The sequence below is a fragment of the Malania oleifera genome, chromosome 7 (assembly GCF_029873635.1).
Source record: "Malania oleifera isolate guangnan ecotype guangnan chromosome 7, ASM2987363v1, whole genome shotgun sequence".
Classification (NCBI taxonomy): domain Eukaryota; kingdom Viridiplantae; phylum Streptophyta; class Magnoliopsida; order Santalales; family Ximeniaceae; genus Malania; species Malania oleifera.
The window spans coordinates 27640297-27657518 of NC_080423.1; the positions used below are offsets into that span (position 1 = coordinate 27640297).

The 17222-nt window shown below is 38.4% G+C and overlaps 1 protein-coding gene across 3 annotated transcripts in view; it reads right to left on the bottom strand.

The window, feature by feature from the left end:
• LOC131160441 (potassium channel SKOR-like) overlaps positions 1-17222 on the bottom strand; it is a 69443-nt gene that overhangs the window by 32383 nt on the left and 19838 nt on the right. For all 3 annotated transcript variants that reach the window (XM_058116123.1, XM_058116124.1, XM_058116125.1), the window contains exon 6: positions 8565-8860. In XM_058116123.1, coding sequence (XP_057972106.1) covers positions 8565-8860 — 296 coding nt within the window. The remainder of the gene's footprint in view (positions 1-8564; positions 8861-17222) is intronic.

Consider the following 17222-nt stretch of genomic DNA (forward strand, 5'->3'; position numbering starts at 1 on the left):
CTCTAAAACCACAAACAAACATCAACATGTTGATACCCGGTGCGTAATCCCAAAAAAAAAACATATTTTCTCCTAACATTCCCCCTCAAGCTGGAGGTTTATAAATATCACCTAACCCCAGCCTGTTACAAATATTAGACAAGGTGGGCTTCAGTAAAGAACTTGTGAAAACATCACCTAACTGATCCACAAATTTGACAAATGGAGTCTCCACGACCTTCTTCAACACAGCATCCTTTACAAAATGACCAGTCAATTTCATGTGCTTTGTCCTCCCATGATATAAATGGCTGCTTAATTATCACAAAACATATCTTCATATACATTGTTGGCCCACAATCTAACAGCTTAAGCTTTTAGGTAAAGTGGTAATTTAACATGATATCAAAGTCATGGCTGCTAGAAGGTCCTGGATTATAGTCTTATTGCCCATGTTTATTGTTAGTTTGTTAAAAAAAAAAAAAGAAATTATCATGTTCCCAATATGCATGTTATTCATTGTATGTTTATATCTCCATATGAAATCGGGCTGCACAAATGGGGAGTGCTAAGGTTTGACATAAATTGTTGGCCCACAACCTAACAACTTAGTAAAGTGGTAATGTAACAGTAACAAAAAATCCCATATTTGAGTCAGCTAAATAAGCATATTATGCTAGTTCCTTTCTTGTTACACCACATAACAAGATTACCAATCACAAATGTACAGTATCTTGTAGTAGACCTTTGATTATCAAGAAAGCCAGCCCAATTAGCATCAAAGTATACCATGATCTCACAGTTTTTATTGCATTTATACTTAAAACTTTGCCAGGAGAGGCTTTGAGATACAACAGAATCCAACAAACAGAATCCCAATGTGGTTGTTAGGTATTTTCCATAAGCTGGCTCACCACCCTGACAGCAAAAGATGTGTTAGGTATAGTGACAGTCAAGCAGATAAACTTGCCAACCAACTGCATATATCAACGTTTGTCTGACAACCCTAGACACATTAATGTTAGGGTTTGTAGGAATATCAACTGGTTTGGCTCCAAACAAACCAGTCTCACATAGCAAGTCCAACGTGTATCTTTGGATGTATAGATTCAACCTTTTCCCACATTGTACAATAACTACACCAAGAAAGTAACAAGAAGTACCCAAGCCCTTGATTAAAATTTACTTTAATAGCAGCTTAACATCTGCAGTCAACATAAAATACTAGAAGTACTACATCTGTCGCCTCTCCAAATACAAAGACCAAAAGAATATAGTAACACTGGATAAAGCCAAATGCAGAGGCCAAGATATTAAACTTGTCAAATTAGGCTCGAGCAGACTGCTAAAGACCATAAATGACCTTATGCAACCTACAAACCTTACCATCCTCACCCTGAGCAACATACACAAGAGGTTGCTCCATATCTCTTCCTAGAAAATCTATACACAAGAACATCATTCTTCACATTCAATTGGTATAAGGAGCAATCAAAGTTAACTACCAACGAGATCAATACAAGAAAAAAATTTGGTCAAGCAACAAGAGAGATCTCAAAATAATCAATACCATATCTTTCAGAGTACCCCTTGGTAACAAATTAAGCATTATTGTTCAATAGCCACAAGGAATATGTGTTTTTATAGTGTGGACCCAACAGTACCTAACCAACTCCTTACTAGGAGGAAGATCCACAAGTGCCATGTCCCTCAGGTGGTCAAGGCATCCATTTCTACACCCATTGCACGCTCCTACCAAAGGTTAGCAACACTTCCACAGTTAAAAGATAGAAACAAAGAAAATAGACAAGGCAAAAAATGTGTATGAGTAGGAAGGTGACGAACTGAAAGCAATAGGATAAGCAACTAAGGACTATTGAATACATGTTCGAGTACCTTTCATAAGCAATGGGCAAATCCAAGACACACTGAGATGGATCTCTAGAACAAGAAGTTGAAACAATGGGCCAAAGAGGTGGCTCTATAGTGGTAGTGATGTCTATGCTTGCCTCCATCATTCATAAACCCTAAATTGATTTTTTCTTAAGTAATTGTTGGATTTGGAAGAGCAGAAGATGTTTGGAGAGGGAGGAATATTGGTAAGAATAGGAAAACCAACACATGCGCCCAACCCGGGGGGGGGAGTAATCATAAATCATTTAGGAACTCAAGGAAGATCCTGTACTAGATAAACAAGGTTTCCCCTCAAAAAAGATGGCAACTACACTAACATATTTCCAATGAGTGTGGGGATCATAACATTTGTAACCTTTTTGAGCTCTCAACAACCTAACGAACACACATTTAACAGCACAAAGCAAGGACTATTATATGGAACATGAACAAAACATGTGCTCCCAAAGTGTCACAAGCAAGCTTGTTCAGGGCATTGGCATTATGCTTTCCTGTGACCGCTTGGCTTGTGTACATGGGATGGGTTACCTTCATGTAAATAATAGTATAGGTTTTATGCTTTGAGTATGTTTATGCCTTAGTGTATAGTAGATTTAACTCTCTAGTCGATTTGATGTTTCCTAGTGCCAGAGCTAGAATAGCATATAAAGTATAGGTTACCATCATGTAAATAATAGTATAGGTTTTATGCTTTGAGTATGTTTATGCCATAGTGTATAGTGGATTATAACTCTACAGTCGATTTGATGTTTCCTAGTGCCAGAGCTAGAATAGCATATAAAGCTCTTTAGGGGAGGATGAGTGTTCATTAGTCTTGCAAAACTCACTAGCATTTGTAAACATGTTTAGCCTACTTGTCTCCCTCGCTAAACACTTGTTACCTATGCAGGTGCTGTTAATGAATTCCATTGCTTCAATGTTTACTACATGCTCGTCATCTACTTACTTGAATTGGTTATGGCTTCTACTTACTTTTCATTCAACTGTTGTGAATGTGTTCTTGTGGTAAACCATAGTATACTTTGGCTAACTAATTAAGCAAAAGTGGGTTAACTAGTGCTACATAGCCCTTCACAAGGTGTTCGACCTGTGACGATTGGAATCAAAGCTTGGTTAATTGCTACATGAATTCAGTTGCCTTCATATAGTGGGATTGTGTGAAGCATTGATAAGAGACCATGCCAACCAATGCCAAAAGAATTGATGTGTAGGAGTGTAGGCTGAAACCATGGTTTTAGAACCTGGATCAATAACCAAGTATGATATTTTCATGGCGGGCATGATATTTGCACTAAGTTCAATATCTTGATATGAAAGGCTAGCAGCACTTTGGAGTGTGGATTTGTGACTGTCAGCAATAAAAAATCACTTTGCGTTGCTGCCTTTGTGAGCTTTCTATGTGAATTTGTTTGATTTTTACATGCACTCAAGACTACATGTGAATTATAGATGGTTCTTGAGAAACGGAGTCAAGCTTTTGCGCAAATTGTGTTAAGGGCTTTTGGTGATATATGGCTGCAGCATACATATAAATAAATCCAGCAGCATGGTGACAGCTTACTAGTAAAAGGAACGGCTTGTCATACCCCAAGCATTCCATACCTTTTAAGTGTGGAGAACGTCTACAAATCCTATGAATGTGGTTTCTATAAATGGAGCCACCCATATGAAACTTCATTTGGAACTCCATCCAAAGCCTTATGACATATCTTGGATCAAAAACACTACTTAACATGTTTGTGAAAGATGTTCAGATGTAGAAATGGGTGACTATTTTGATAATGTTTGGTGTGAGATCATACCCATAAATATTGGCTTGTACTCCTTGGTTTTTAGTTGGATAACTCGGATGTGACTCAAGGACATAAGAACACATACTTCTCTAACTATAATGATCTAAAGTTCATTTTGAAGCCCGCTCTACCAACCAACCAAGATAAATAATCAGATATTGTTGATCAAGTCAAAATTACTCAACTTGAAGACACTACAAGCAAGGATATGTTTGCATTTCAAGACATCCAAAGTCTTTCAAACATTCCTTATTCATTGATGCCAATTATCACTTCAAGTCCATTGTTCTGCCAAAGGAATGTGGTCTCTTGCATCACTCAAGCACCATCTTTCGAAGAGTCCAAGTTCTCTTCTTACTTTTGATCCTCCAATGTTTCAAAATTCAAGGTTGAATTTGTTCCAACTTGGGGAGATTTGATGTAGGACAAGAAGAAAGCAATGGATGGACCTTCATTGGAGGCTGATTAAGGAGAACTGGATTGAGGAATTTTTGGATTTCAGCCCAAATAGATTTACCTCATGTTTGGAGAGGCCTTGGGTTTGGAGTTGTATTGGATTTGGATAAGAGGATGTATAAAATTGTATTGAAATTTGTCCAAATCCACCCAAATCCAAGGTCCAAAATCCATGCTCCCAAACACTAGTTTAGGATAATTAATTAGCCTTACGTTCTTTTTATTTGGGGGGGCAGGGGGGGGGGGAGGTGGGCTTGTAAAATATGTTCGTTTTAGAGGTGTATTTGTAATTTCATGTACCTTTAAGGGCATATGTGTAATTTCATGTTAATGGATTTCTAATAAATAGTGTGAAAGCCATGTAAAAGGTGGTTATTGATGAATTTGAATTGAGATTAGCTATATGATGCAAACTACTTCCCAGTGGAGTGGTCAGGTGCACTTTAAGGTTCAACAATGAAACTACCTTTCACAAGAGACTTAATCGCCCAAGTCAATTTACCATGGAGACCCAAACAATAATCAGCAGTAAGGCTTTCCTCGCCACAATGTGTGCAAATGCAAATTTCCAGAACAAACTACTTGTGTTGATCAGAGATAACCACTTTCCCACCCTTATCCCCGTCCTCCAACACTTGGCACTGCTAACCGTAGCTGAACTACCATGAGAAAAAGCTTGAGAATAAGAATAAGAATCATGTTTGGTGATCCGTTAGATCTAGCATATGCTTCATTCATTCGTCGCATTCGATTCACTGGCAAGAATCTGATCACAAGCTCAGGCTCAGCCTAGAAAAATACTTCGAAGCAAAAAAATCTGCACTTTGCCTCCTATCATCTCAACATCAAAGCTACCCGTTGATCGATGTTAAGTTCCTCCCACATATCCTTCAAAGCGCCATAGTACTCACTAATGCCTTACCTCGTGGATCATATTTGAAAATCTTCTCATATAGGTTAAAAACACGAGTTTGATTTTTATCTTGTGAGAAGTTTTACTAAAAGAAAAAAAAAAAGCCAATAGGCCTAGGTTGTTCTATGAAACATCACGTTTGCAGCAGCAACTTGTGGCTCTTCTACAACCACAGAAGCAATAAGTCATTCTCTTTCATCCAATCTTCATAATCCTTGAGTCCGGAGACAGAGGAAAACACACTTGGTCTTCCCTTTCGTGTTAGTATCCAACCAGTTTGAGGGTTGTGATATACGCTACTGGTATCAGCTGAAGTTCTCTCTTTGAAAAGCCACCAAACCCTGTACATACAATCAGCAGACACAAGTATAGCAAATGAACAACACAGAAACTACACAAAATCCGGCAGCACACACAGGCATGGAGCAACACTTGAGAACTTCAAGGATCCAGAACTTCAACAGGCAGCTCGGACCACAAAACTGAAGTTACAAGCCAATGAGAAATCGCTTGACTAAGCAAGACGAATGACAAGAAGCACCACAGGCACTTAATAAACAACATGGCAGCCCAGCAGCCGCAGGCATTATTGCTGGCAGCAACTAGAGGCAAGTGCAAGCAAGAACAGGAAATGGAGTCACAACTCGAATCAGAACAGTGATACCCTTACCAAGGCCACAGAAAATTTTTAATTACTTTAATAAATTTGCATGATGTTGTTCATACTAAGCATGTTCATTAATTACGTTACGTCAATTGATATTGGAAAATTTGTTCCATCTATTAGTGGTAGGAAGGCTTAGATGAAAGGAAATTAGGAGGGTCATGCTAAAACATAAAAAACATAAGAGTAGGGGCATGCTGAAATCAGGGGTGACACCTGGCAGCACTACAGACCAGCAAAAGCCACCTGGCAGCACCTTAGGCCAGGAGCAAACACCTGGTAAGCACCTCAGACTGGCAGCAGACACCTGGCACACAGCAGTCAACACTGAAATGGCTGCTGTTCTAATCTGTTTCTAGCAAACGCATATGAGCAATAGCAAAATACACCTTATCAACTACTGTAATCCCTAATTATAGAGAGAGAGAGACAGAGAAGCAGGAAAAGAGAGACTACTTGACAGCAGTCAAAGAAATTCAGCGAAAATCAGGAGGAAATACAGAAAATTCAGAGGTAAACTTAAAATAATTTGGAGAAGCTGAAAATCAAGGTAGGTGTTCTCAATTTTCATTTATTCTTCTAGGGTGTTTGGGTATTCAAAGGAAACATGGGTAGAAACTAGAAGGAATTGAAACTTAATAAGGAAGATTTAAGCTTGTTATTTCTAATTACTTGATATGGCTGATGCTCTTTTTGGTTATCATAGCTGCATTTTTTTTTTAGTTGGCAAATTTTCATGTGATAGAAATTCATCTCGTAAGGTGTTTTTTACTTGCTATGGCATAGCATGTGTGAGCATATATTGAATTGCTGTTTTGTGAAATAGCTGGCACCATGTGTTATTTGTGGCTGTAATATTGGGGGATTTGAGCAAGTAAGGATTGTGTCTCCCTTGGGTAAAATGCTCTAAACCTCCAAAGGGTATTTCCGCATTAAGGCGGTGTTTGTCCAAGCTGGAAATTGACACTTGCTTGAGATGAGAATTGTACTTGGTTGGGACACAGCTAGGTTGAAAAAAATGCTGAAATGCATGCTATTTGAATGTTTTTTTATGTTAACTTTAGATGAAGAGAATGCTCAAAATAAAGAATGTGTTCATGCATATTGCTCAGAATAGTATGTTCATGCACCATATGCTTGTGCAAGCACATACGAAATCATATCTTAAAGTATTGAAATCCCTATTTGAATAATGGGGAATTAAGAATGTCTACTAAACTCATGGTTGCTCACACTAATCCTTATCAATTTCAGGTTCGAGCTGAAGGAGAGGCCCACTTAGTAAGTATTTTCCAAGAGACTGCCATTTTGACATGTCCTACAGGATGGCAAGAAGATACTCAAGACACTAAACATGTATTTTGTTAGCAGATATGCATTTAGTCTAGCAAGTGTGAAAAAATGTTGTATATAAAGTTCAGCCCAATGTAAAGAGCTAGTTTTAATGAAAGTAAAACCCTTTTTTTTTGGGGTTGTTCTATAAATGCATGTATCTTGTGTTTCAACAAATACACACTCTTAATTGACTTCTAACTTGTGTCTCTATGGAAGCCGAAGAAGTAGAAGACTCCTGTCCTGGTTTTTGGGGATTAGGTCGAACTAATTTCAAAACAAATTTTTGCCTAGGCCTGGTGTCTCCATCAGAGGTTAGATGAAGTCACGGCCAATCACATGCCCAAAATAGGGACTTGACAAGAACTACCAGCAATTGATATAAGATTGCAAGCAAGCAAAAATGAACAGACAACACTAAAACAGAACTATCATGCCACACCAGCCATTTAACAGCAGAACAGCACTAGCAGTATACCCAAAAACAAACTATAACTGCTTCAGAGCAGCAAAGCACCATAAACACTCACATCCTACCAAGTATGCTGCACAGCCAAACCAAGATGAAAAGTTACTCTAAAGGACTCAAACCAACCAGGAAATCATATTTCAGAACTAATTAGGAGAAAATAAGGGGAAATTTTGAAAAACAAAGTGTCAAAGAAACAGCTCAGATAAATCAAATTTTGAGTAGATTAACACTCTGATTCCATGCCGTAATGTTAAAGATGGGCAGCAGAGAAGAAGAGAAGGAGAGAAAGGGGAAGAAAAGAAGAAGAAAGCAAGACAAGAAAGAGGCAGCAGTTTTCTGGATCCTTATGCACAACTTCAGGTCTGCCCTCTTATATTTTAATAAGAATAAAAAACACTTGAGGAAAAAAAATACGCCCAAACACATAACCTAATTACTAAATAACATATTTTCTTTGAACAATTATATTAGGAAAATATATCATAACCTAATTACTAAATAACATATTTTCTTTGAACAATTATATTAGGAAAATATATAACTTTAAAAATTTGAAAATTAATTAGGGAAAATAATTCAAGAAATAAATGGGGACAAAAATAGAAAAAATACAAAACTTGCAAACTAGAGGGAGACAAAGTCTAAATAAAGTAAATTGACAAAACTAGATTATTTGAGCAAACGAAGAAAAGTTTGGATTAAGACAACGATGAATACCTTGGCATCATTAATATTTCCACCTATGAAATGGTGCATCTGACCATGCTTGTGAAAAAGTATCCAATGTTTTAATGTTTAGAACTGAAACTTGCGAGTCATGCAACCGTAGATGAGCTGTGGCTATTTGTTATATAGGACAACATAAACAGAAACCATGCTTTCAAAGAACAGTCATAATCAAAAGCTAGCACAAACAGGAAAGTAAAATCCATCATGTAGCTCAGAATGAGTGATTGAAATAAATTTAAGTACCCTTTTTAGGCATCAATTTTTTTTTAATGGATTAACTCTAGATAGTGATGCAAGTATTCTCTCTTTTACCTTGGCACGAATGGAGATTGGAAGATCCTGCAGAATCGCAGCCTCAGTGTAGCTGCTTTCATACTGTAACCGCAAATGGTCTTTGATCTGATTACGAATGTCCCTCCCAAGTCTATTTCTATTCATATATTTTATCATATCTGTCATTTTGTCCCTAAATCTTTCTGTTTTTGATCCTTTTACAATTAGTGCTGTCATGTTACCAATCAAATAAGCACCAAGAATCATGTCAAAAGATACATAAACCATGATGAATATCATTTCTCTCATATTGACTGCATGTAGATCTCCATATCCTGTAGCATAAAGAATGCAATTATTAGGCAGGTATAATAATAGTAAGGCATTAAAGTATCAAAGTAAAATAGAATGTGTGACGAATATTAGTCAGCAGTTACTGCTCCATTTGAACTATTTCCAACATCTGACCAAACTGACTTGCTTGGGAAAGTTCAAACGAGGTGTTGAAATTTTCTATGAACGCATTCTAGGACCAACTCTAATTGTTTAGATATAGGCATAAAAAATTAAAGTTCCTCATCCATTGTATTCAGTTAACAAGAATTTGGACATTACATGGAGGGCAGTTTTGAGTTATGCTTCTAAAAGTTTTTTATTTAGAGATTCTGGTGTAAAATGTTACTAGAACGAAAATTGACAAGGAATTAAATAATTCAGGATAAGAACAAAAGAAAGAATTGATTAAGCTCATAATTTTCATAAGATGTATTTTTCAATACTACAGAGAAGAGCCAACCAACTGGTTGACAACATGGTTCCAAAAAACAGTAGGGTTAGTTGGATTATTGAAAAGTTTATGATAGGTTGAATGTTGTCTAGAAAAGAGTTTAGGGAAAGATAGAGAACTTGGATGAGGGGTTGTTTGCCGAATGCTTTTTTCTCAGTTATTGCGAATGTAGAACTTAAATCGTTGTTTAGAGCATTGAGAGGTGTTAAACAAGGGGATCCATTATGTCCCTCTTTGGTTGTGTTGGTTGTCAATGTTTTGAGTAGAATGGTGAAGAGGCAGCTGGTAAGGGTTTAGTTAAAGGGATGGAATTGGGTAGAGAGGGGCTTTGTGCATCACATCTCAGCTTGCAGATAATACTTTGTTTTTCATTTGTGATCATAGAGATTCTTTTTTGAATATTTTGACTCTTCTTCAAATGTTCGAGAGGACTTTTGGGCTTAAAATTAAGTTGGGGAAGAGTGGTATAGCAGCCATCAATTTGACACCTAGTAGATCTAGGAAGTTCGCTTTGTTAGTGGGCTGTGGTCTTTTGGATTGGCCCTTGTCTTATCTAGGTGTCCTGTTGGAAGGTAATCCAAGGTCCATGGTTTTATGGAATCCAGTGGTGGAGAGTGTCTTTAAGTGTCTGGACGGGTGGAAAGGTGTGTTATTTTCTTTAGGGGGTCGCATTCCTCTTATTCAAGCTTGTCTTGCTCGTATCCCTCTTTATTATTTGTCTGTTCTTAGGATTCTATTGGAAATAGCCAGTAAATTGAGAAGATCAAGCAGATTTCCTTTGGTTGGGAGTTGGAGATAAGAAAGATCATCTTGTTAGCTAGGAGACTGTTTGTAGGTCTAGTTTGGGGTTTGGGTCTTGGTAAGTTGGTGTCTAAAAATACTACTCTTTTGGCTAAATGACTATGGCAGTTTCCCTTGGAGGAGCCCTCTCTCTGAGATAGAGTCAATAAAAGTAAATTAGGTATGCATGTGAATGTTGGGATGCTAATTTAGGCATTAGATGTTCTTTGGAAAGCCTATGGAGGTGTATTTATCAGGTCTAACCCCTCTTTCCTCACACTAAGTTTGTTTTGGGTAATGGTTCTGTTATTCATTTTGGGAAAAAGACATTTGTGTGGTCTTTTCCTCATTTTATTATTTGAGTTCAGGTCATGATGAGGTTATTTCTTCTTTTTTTTAAAATTTCTGAAGGTCATTCATTTTCTAGGGCATTCCATTTCCATCGAACTCTTTGTTAATGGTTATTTAGTCATTTTGCATTATTAGTATGTGCTAGAGTTATGTTAGTAAGAGTATTATGGTCATTGGCATGTACTAGATGTATATTATAATATAGAGGGAGAAACCAATCATTGCAGTTAGAAAGTGTGAGTTAGCAAGATCTGGCCTAAACCCTACCGCCAAAACAAACCCTAAACCTAATCATCCTATGCAAATCTTCCGTTATAAGAGGATTATCCATACCTTTAGAGGTTAGAAACAAGTTTAGAAGTTGCCAGAAAAGTTGGTGCCTTTGTCCATTAGTTAACTCTTGGAATGGATAAGTTGGATCCTCGTGCAATCAAATACATTTTTGTGGGGTATTCCTACACTCAAAAGAAATACTAACGTTATAGCCCTACTTTACATCGATTCTTTGTCTTTGCTGAAGTCACCTTTTTAAGTCTACACCATACTTCTGTAATTCCTTGAGTATGTTGACCATAACGAGTCCCTTCCTCTGCCTTAATCTATTATCTATGCCCAATCCTTCTACATCTTCATCCGATTTAAGTCCTCGTCACTTGGATCATCCCAATTTGCAAGTACACACATGATGACTCAAGGGAGGAGAGCCTCCTCCAACTTTTACTTCTGTGCCTATAGTTCTCTCGTCAAATGATCCTACTTCCCACCATGTTGATCCTCCTATGACTGTTCATAAAGATAAATGCAATTGTTCCCAACATCCAATCTCTATTTTTGTTTGTTAAGATTTCTTGTCACCCTCATATTGTTGTTTTGTTAGTACTTCGTCCTCTGTTGCTCTTTCCAAAATATGTTTCTAAGGTCCTATCCCATTCTGAACGAAGGACTGCTATGGTGGAAAAGATTCATGCGCTACATGATAATGATACTTGATTTACTACCACTTCCTCCACATAAGCCTGTTGTTTGTTGCCACTGGGTGCACAATCTGAAAGTCAATAATGATGGTTCTGTGGCTCATTTGAAGGCCTACCTTGTTGCTAAGGAATATAATCAAGTGTATGGTTTGGATTATTTAGACACATTCTCTTTAATCGCTAAACTTGCCTCAATCCATTTGTTCATCTCCTTAGTCTCTACTTGTCATTGGCCTATACATCAGTTAGATGTGAAAAATGCTTTCCTACATGGTGATCTTCAAGAGGAGGTCTATATGGAACAACCACCTAAGTTTGTTGCTCAAGGAGAGACAGGCTTAGTGTGTCAATTGAAGAAATCATTATATGGTTTTAAATTGTCTCCAAGAGCATGATTTGGTTGATTCAATGTCTTAGTACTAGAGTTTGGCCTCCAACGGTGTATGGTATATCACTCTATATTTTATCGTCATACTCTATTAGGCAAGTTTTTGCTTATTGTGTATGTGGATGATATTGTGATTACTAGAAGTGATGATAAAGGCATCCACCACATAAATATTTTCCTACAAATTAAATTTCAAACCAAGGAGTTAGGACCATTGAAGTGCATCTTGGGTACGGAAGTATAAAGATCTTGTCTAGGAACCATCTTGTCAAAGAGAAAGTATGTTATCTATTAGATGAAACTAGGTTGTTGCGATCCAAACCTATATACCCATGGATCCTAACAGTAAGTTAGAGCTAAATATGGGTGATTTGTTGCCTAAACGGAGACAGTAACAAAGATTTGTTTGAAAGTTGAATTGTCTCATAGTCACTTGATCGAACATATCTTTCATAACAAGTATTGTGAGTAAGTTTCTCCATTCTCTAAGAAACAAGTCATTGGGATGCAGTAATTTGCATCTTGAGATATCTCAAAAGTGCACCTAGGAGAGGTCTCTTCTATCAAGATTGGAGTCACATTCCTATTCAAGGATATACATATGCAAATTAGGCTAGGTCACCTTCCCACAGAAGATCCACAACTAGGAACTGTATCTTTATTGGTGACAATTTGGTTCCTTGGAATAGTAAGAAACAAATTGTGGTCGCCAGGTCAAGTGCTAAGTCACAGTATAGGGTTATGGCTCACACTACAAGTGAACTTGTTTGGTTAAAACAAACCGAGCTCTGATACCAAGTGTCACGCCAAGCGTTAAAGGGTAGGCAAAGTGAAGACTGCACACTCTAGTAAGTTAATCTTGAGGAGAAAGGATAATGGTTTACAACAAGCACTCAAGAGGGTACGCAAGGTGCCACGCCAAACACCTAGGAGGGGTAGGCAAGGTGTCACACCAAGCGCCAAAAGGTAGGCAGGGTGAACGCTGCACACTCTGGTAGGTTAAGCATGCAGAAAAAGGGAATGGAATTCCTGAGGGAGACTAAGGCAGTGTCGATGCCTTTTGCTGGTTCCTTGTATCTGATGGGAGATCACCCTCGCATGGTGCAAGTCGTTGCAAGGAAAGGAAATAATGAGAAGTTCCTTTTAGCCATGCAATTCAATAAGGGAATAAGAAGGTGTGAACAAACATATCTCACCATGGTGGTGGTTGAGGAAGAAGTAAGCCAAGAGCTAGTGCCTAAGACCATCCAAGTTGTGTTGGATGGGTAAAAAGAGAAGTGCTCTTTTGCTCAACGGAACATCAAATTCCTTGGTCATGTGATTGAACAATGTCATATCAGGATGGATATGGAGAAGCTGAGAGCTATTCAAGAATGGAAGATCCCAACGACAATGAAGGAGCTGTGTTCCTTTCTTGGTCTTGCCAACTATTTTAGGAAGTTTATAGAGGGGTACTCAAGGAGAACTGCTCCTTTGAATGAACTACTGAAGAAGGGTCAAAGGTGGAACTGAACAGAGAAGTGTCAGGGAGCCTTTGATGACTTGAAAGATGCGATGAAGAGAGATCCGATACTTGCTGTTCCGAACATCATGAAAACCTTCAAGGTACAAACAGATGCATCAGACTACACCCTTGGAGGAGTCTTGTTACAGGGGGGGACATCCTATTGTGTACAAGAGTTGTAAGCTTAGTGAAGTGGAACGGAAGTACATAGCTCAAGAGAAGGAGGTGCTACCGCATGTGGCGACATTACTTACTTGGGTCAAGGTTTGTGGTGAAAACAAATAACTCGTGTGTTAACCACTTCTTCACGCAGCCGAAGTTGAAACCTAAGCAAGGCCAGTGGCAAGAATTCTGGGCAAAATTTGATTTCTCATTTGAGCACAAGGCAGGGCACCTGAGCCGAGTTGCTGGTGCACTGAGTAGGAAGGCCGAGCTGGCGGTCTTATAGATGGTAACACACTTGATAGTGAGTACCATTACCACAACGATGCAGGAGCACATCAAGGAGAACTTAGCCAAAGATCCAATTGCGCAAAACCTTATGAAGCTGACAGGAGAGGGGAAAGCCCGTCAATTTTGGATGGAAGATGAATTGCTGATAACCCATGGTAGCTAGCTCTTTGTGCCACGAGCTAGAGACCTGAGCAAGACGCTACTAAGAGAGTGTCATGACACCATGTGGGTCGGGCATCCAGGATGGCAATGCACTTTGACATTACTAAAGCAGAGGTATTATTGGCCACACATGCGTGATGATGTGGTTGATTATACTCGAACTTGTCTCACCTGCCGATAAGATAAGGTGGAGTGGAAGACGATTGCAGACTATTGAAGACCTTACTAGTACCATCTAGACCGTGGAAAAGTATCTCACTGGACTTCATCATCAGCCTGCCCAGAGTAGGAGATGCAAGGTCAATACTTGTGGTTATAGACAGGTTTTCAAAGTATGGTACATTTATACTCGCGCCAAAGTACTGTTTGGCAGAGGATACGGCAAAATTATTCTTCAAGAATATAATGAAGTATTAGGGTGTTCCCCAAGATAGTGTTAGTGACGAAGACTCAAGATTCATTGGCAACTTCTGGACAGAACTTTTTAGAATCCTCGGTTCACAACTTGACATCTCTTCGAGTTATCATCCACAAACAAACAGATAAACGGAGAGATGCAATAGGCTACTAGAAGAATACTCGCAACGCCAACTAGAAGAATTGAGTGCAACTACTTGATTTGGATTAGTTCTGTTTCAATGTCCAAAAGAGCTCAACAACCAACAAGAGTGCTTTTTGAGCTTGTTACAAGGCAGCAGCCGTTGTACCTCTCATAGTGGACAAACTGTACAGAGTAAAGAGTCCTAAAGCATACATCTTCACCAAAGAATGGAGAAAAATTGCAGAGATTGCCCAACCCTACCTACAGAAAACTTCTAAGCTTGAAGAAGTGGGTAGATCAAGGGAGAAGACCACAACACTTCAACGTAGGTGACTTGGTTCTTGTTAAGATCAATCCTGAACAAATCGGGTCACTACAGGGATGAGATAGGAGACTACATAAATATGAACTAGTCCTCGTCTTGGCCAAAGTTAGGAAGGCCTCTTACAGAATTGACACCCCTGCTTGGATGAAAGTGCATCCAATGTTTCACGTTAGCTGTCTCAAGCCATTCAATGCTGACACCAAAGATCCTAGCAGAAGTCAATCAATCATAGCAAAATTGAAGACAGTGCAACCCAACAGATGAGAAGTTGAAGACATCCTTGCAGACAAAGAGTTCACATCCTCAAGAAAGAAGCGGTAGGAATTCTTAGTGAAGTGGAAAGGCCTAGGCGATGAAGAAATTAGATGGGATTCTGCGGAAGATATGCAACCGTTCGTGGGCAAAGTTGAAGTGTACCTAGCCTCAAAGTCTATGAGGACGTCGACAGAATAAGTGGGGCAGCGTCACAAGTCGAGCTTGTTTAGAGCATTATGCTTACCTATGACCACTTGTCTCATGCATTTGGGATGGATTTCCATCATGTAAATACTAGTGTAGGGTTATTTTTCAGAGATACTTTTTCCCTAGGCTAAAAAGCGGAGTATGACTTCTCGATCATATTGATGTTTCCTAATGACACACTGAGAATAACATAGAAAGCTCTTTAGGGGAGGGTGAGTGTTTATCAACTTGTAAAAATCACTAGCTATTGTAAACAAGTTTAGCCTACTTGCCTCCCTCGCTACTCGCTAGACACACATTGTTAACAGGAGGTGGTAATAATGAATTGCGTTGCTTCAATTTTTACTGCTCAAGTGTCATTGCTTTCATAAGTTGCTTATTGCTTCCGCTTATATTTGTTTGAATGACAATGAAATTATTTTATTGGTGAATTGTAGTAAACGCTAGGCTGGCTAGTTAAACAAGAGGGCTTTAGCTAACGCCGCACGGTCCTTTCACAAAGATATGAAATATTCGGCCCATGACACCACATTCTTGGCCTATGGAGTTTATGTGTAATAATCAAGTTGCGATTCATATTGCCTCCAACCCAGCCTTCCATGAGTAGACAAAGCACATTGAAGTTGATTGTTACTTTGTTTGAGAGAATCTTATGCAAAAGCTCATTACAACCACTCATGTGAATCTAACTACAGCTTGCAGATTTATTCACTAAAGCCTTCGAAGGTGCTCTAATGAAATTCATTTGTAACAAATCTATCATTATTGTCTCAATCTTATTTGCAACCCCCACAGGAAATTTAAAAATTAACAAATAATATAAAAAAATGCTAGATAAACAAGCCTTAATAAGGGTAATTTTGCCCCCAAGTAAAAAGCTGCCCTTTTCCAACCATCCAACCTGTAGGCCACACTTTCTACCACCAGATTCCAAAGATCTATGGATCTAGGATTGCCCCTTAGAGGGACCCCTAAAAAAGTAAAACGCCACTCTAAAAGACCACACCCCACCTCTGAAGCCTGCCCCCCTAGCATGCTCAAAAGGCATATTAATATTGGCTAGACCATAATAGAAATATATATATACCTATACTATATATCTATATGGTATATATGCAAGAATAAATGTGCAAATAAACTGTCTAAATATATTTTGTCTTTATTTTGGTAACAGAAAGTCAAAGCTGCTAACAATAAAAGTTATTCTGCCTTTCATGCTAGACACAAGTTTGAGTTTATTCCATTTCCATTCTGCCTTCAATTTTTTTTTTTCTCTAGTAGACGCATAACCTGACCAGTTCATTGGTTCATCCCAATCAAGCTAATTCACCCAGTTTCAGCCAGGTTGAACCCAGCTTGCAATATTTCCAGTTCACAGCATAACCCAAACCGACAATTTGACTAGTCCAATCTAAGCCAGCCAGACTATCTGGTTTGAGTTTCTAAATTATGGCCCAGTCTCTTATCTAAGGCCTTGGAAAGAATCTCATACAGACAAGGCTATGGATCTAAAGTCTCTCACACTCATAGATCCCTCCTTCTTGAGAAATAGGGCCAAAAAAATAGAGTTCACACTATTACCCAAGACCCTAGGGAGAATCTTACAAAAACTAAGACTAGGCTAATGGTTTTGAAGTCCCTTACTCTCATAGATCTCTCCTTTCTTGGTTTAGGGCTAAGAAAGTAAACTTCACACCATTACGCACAGTCCCATTGTAGTGAAACTCCTCAAACACCTAAAGATGTTTTCTTGCAAGATCTCATAGTTATCTAGAGAAACATCATGGTTAAACCATCATGATAGGGTGATGGAGAACTTTGGGGTTTGTTCGGTATCATTGTCAAAACTATTAAATCGAAAAGTCAAGACAAAAATTAAAAACTAGAAACAGGAACTAAAAATCGAAAACTAGCAACCTATTTGGTTAATATTTCTAAAACTAAAACAAATTTAAAAACTTGATTAAAGG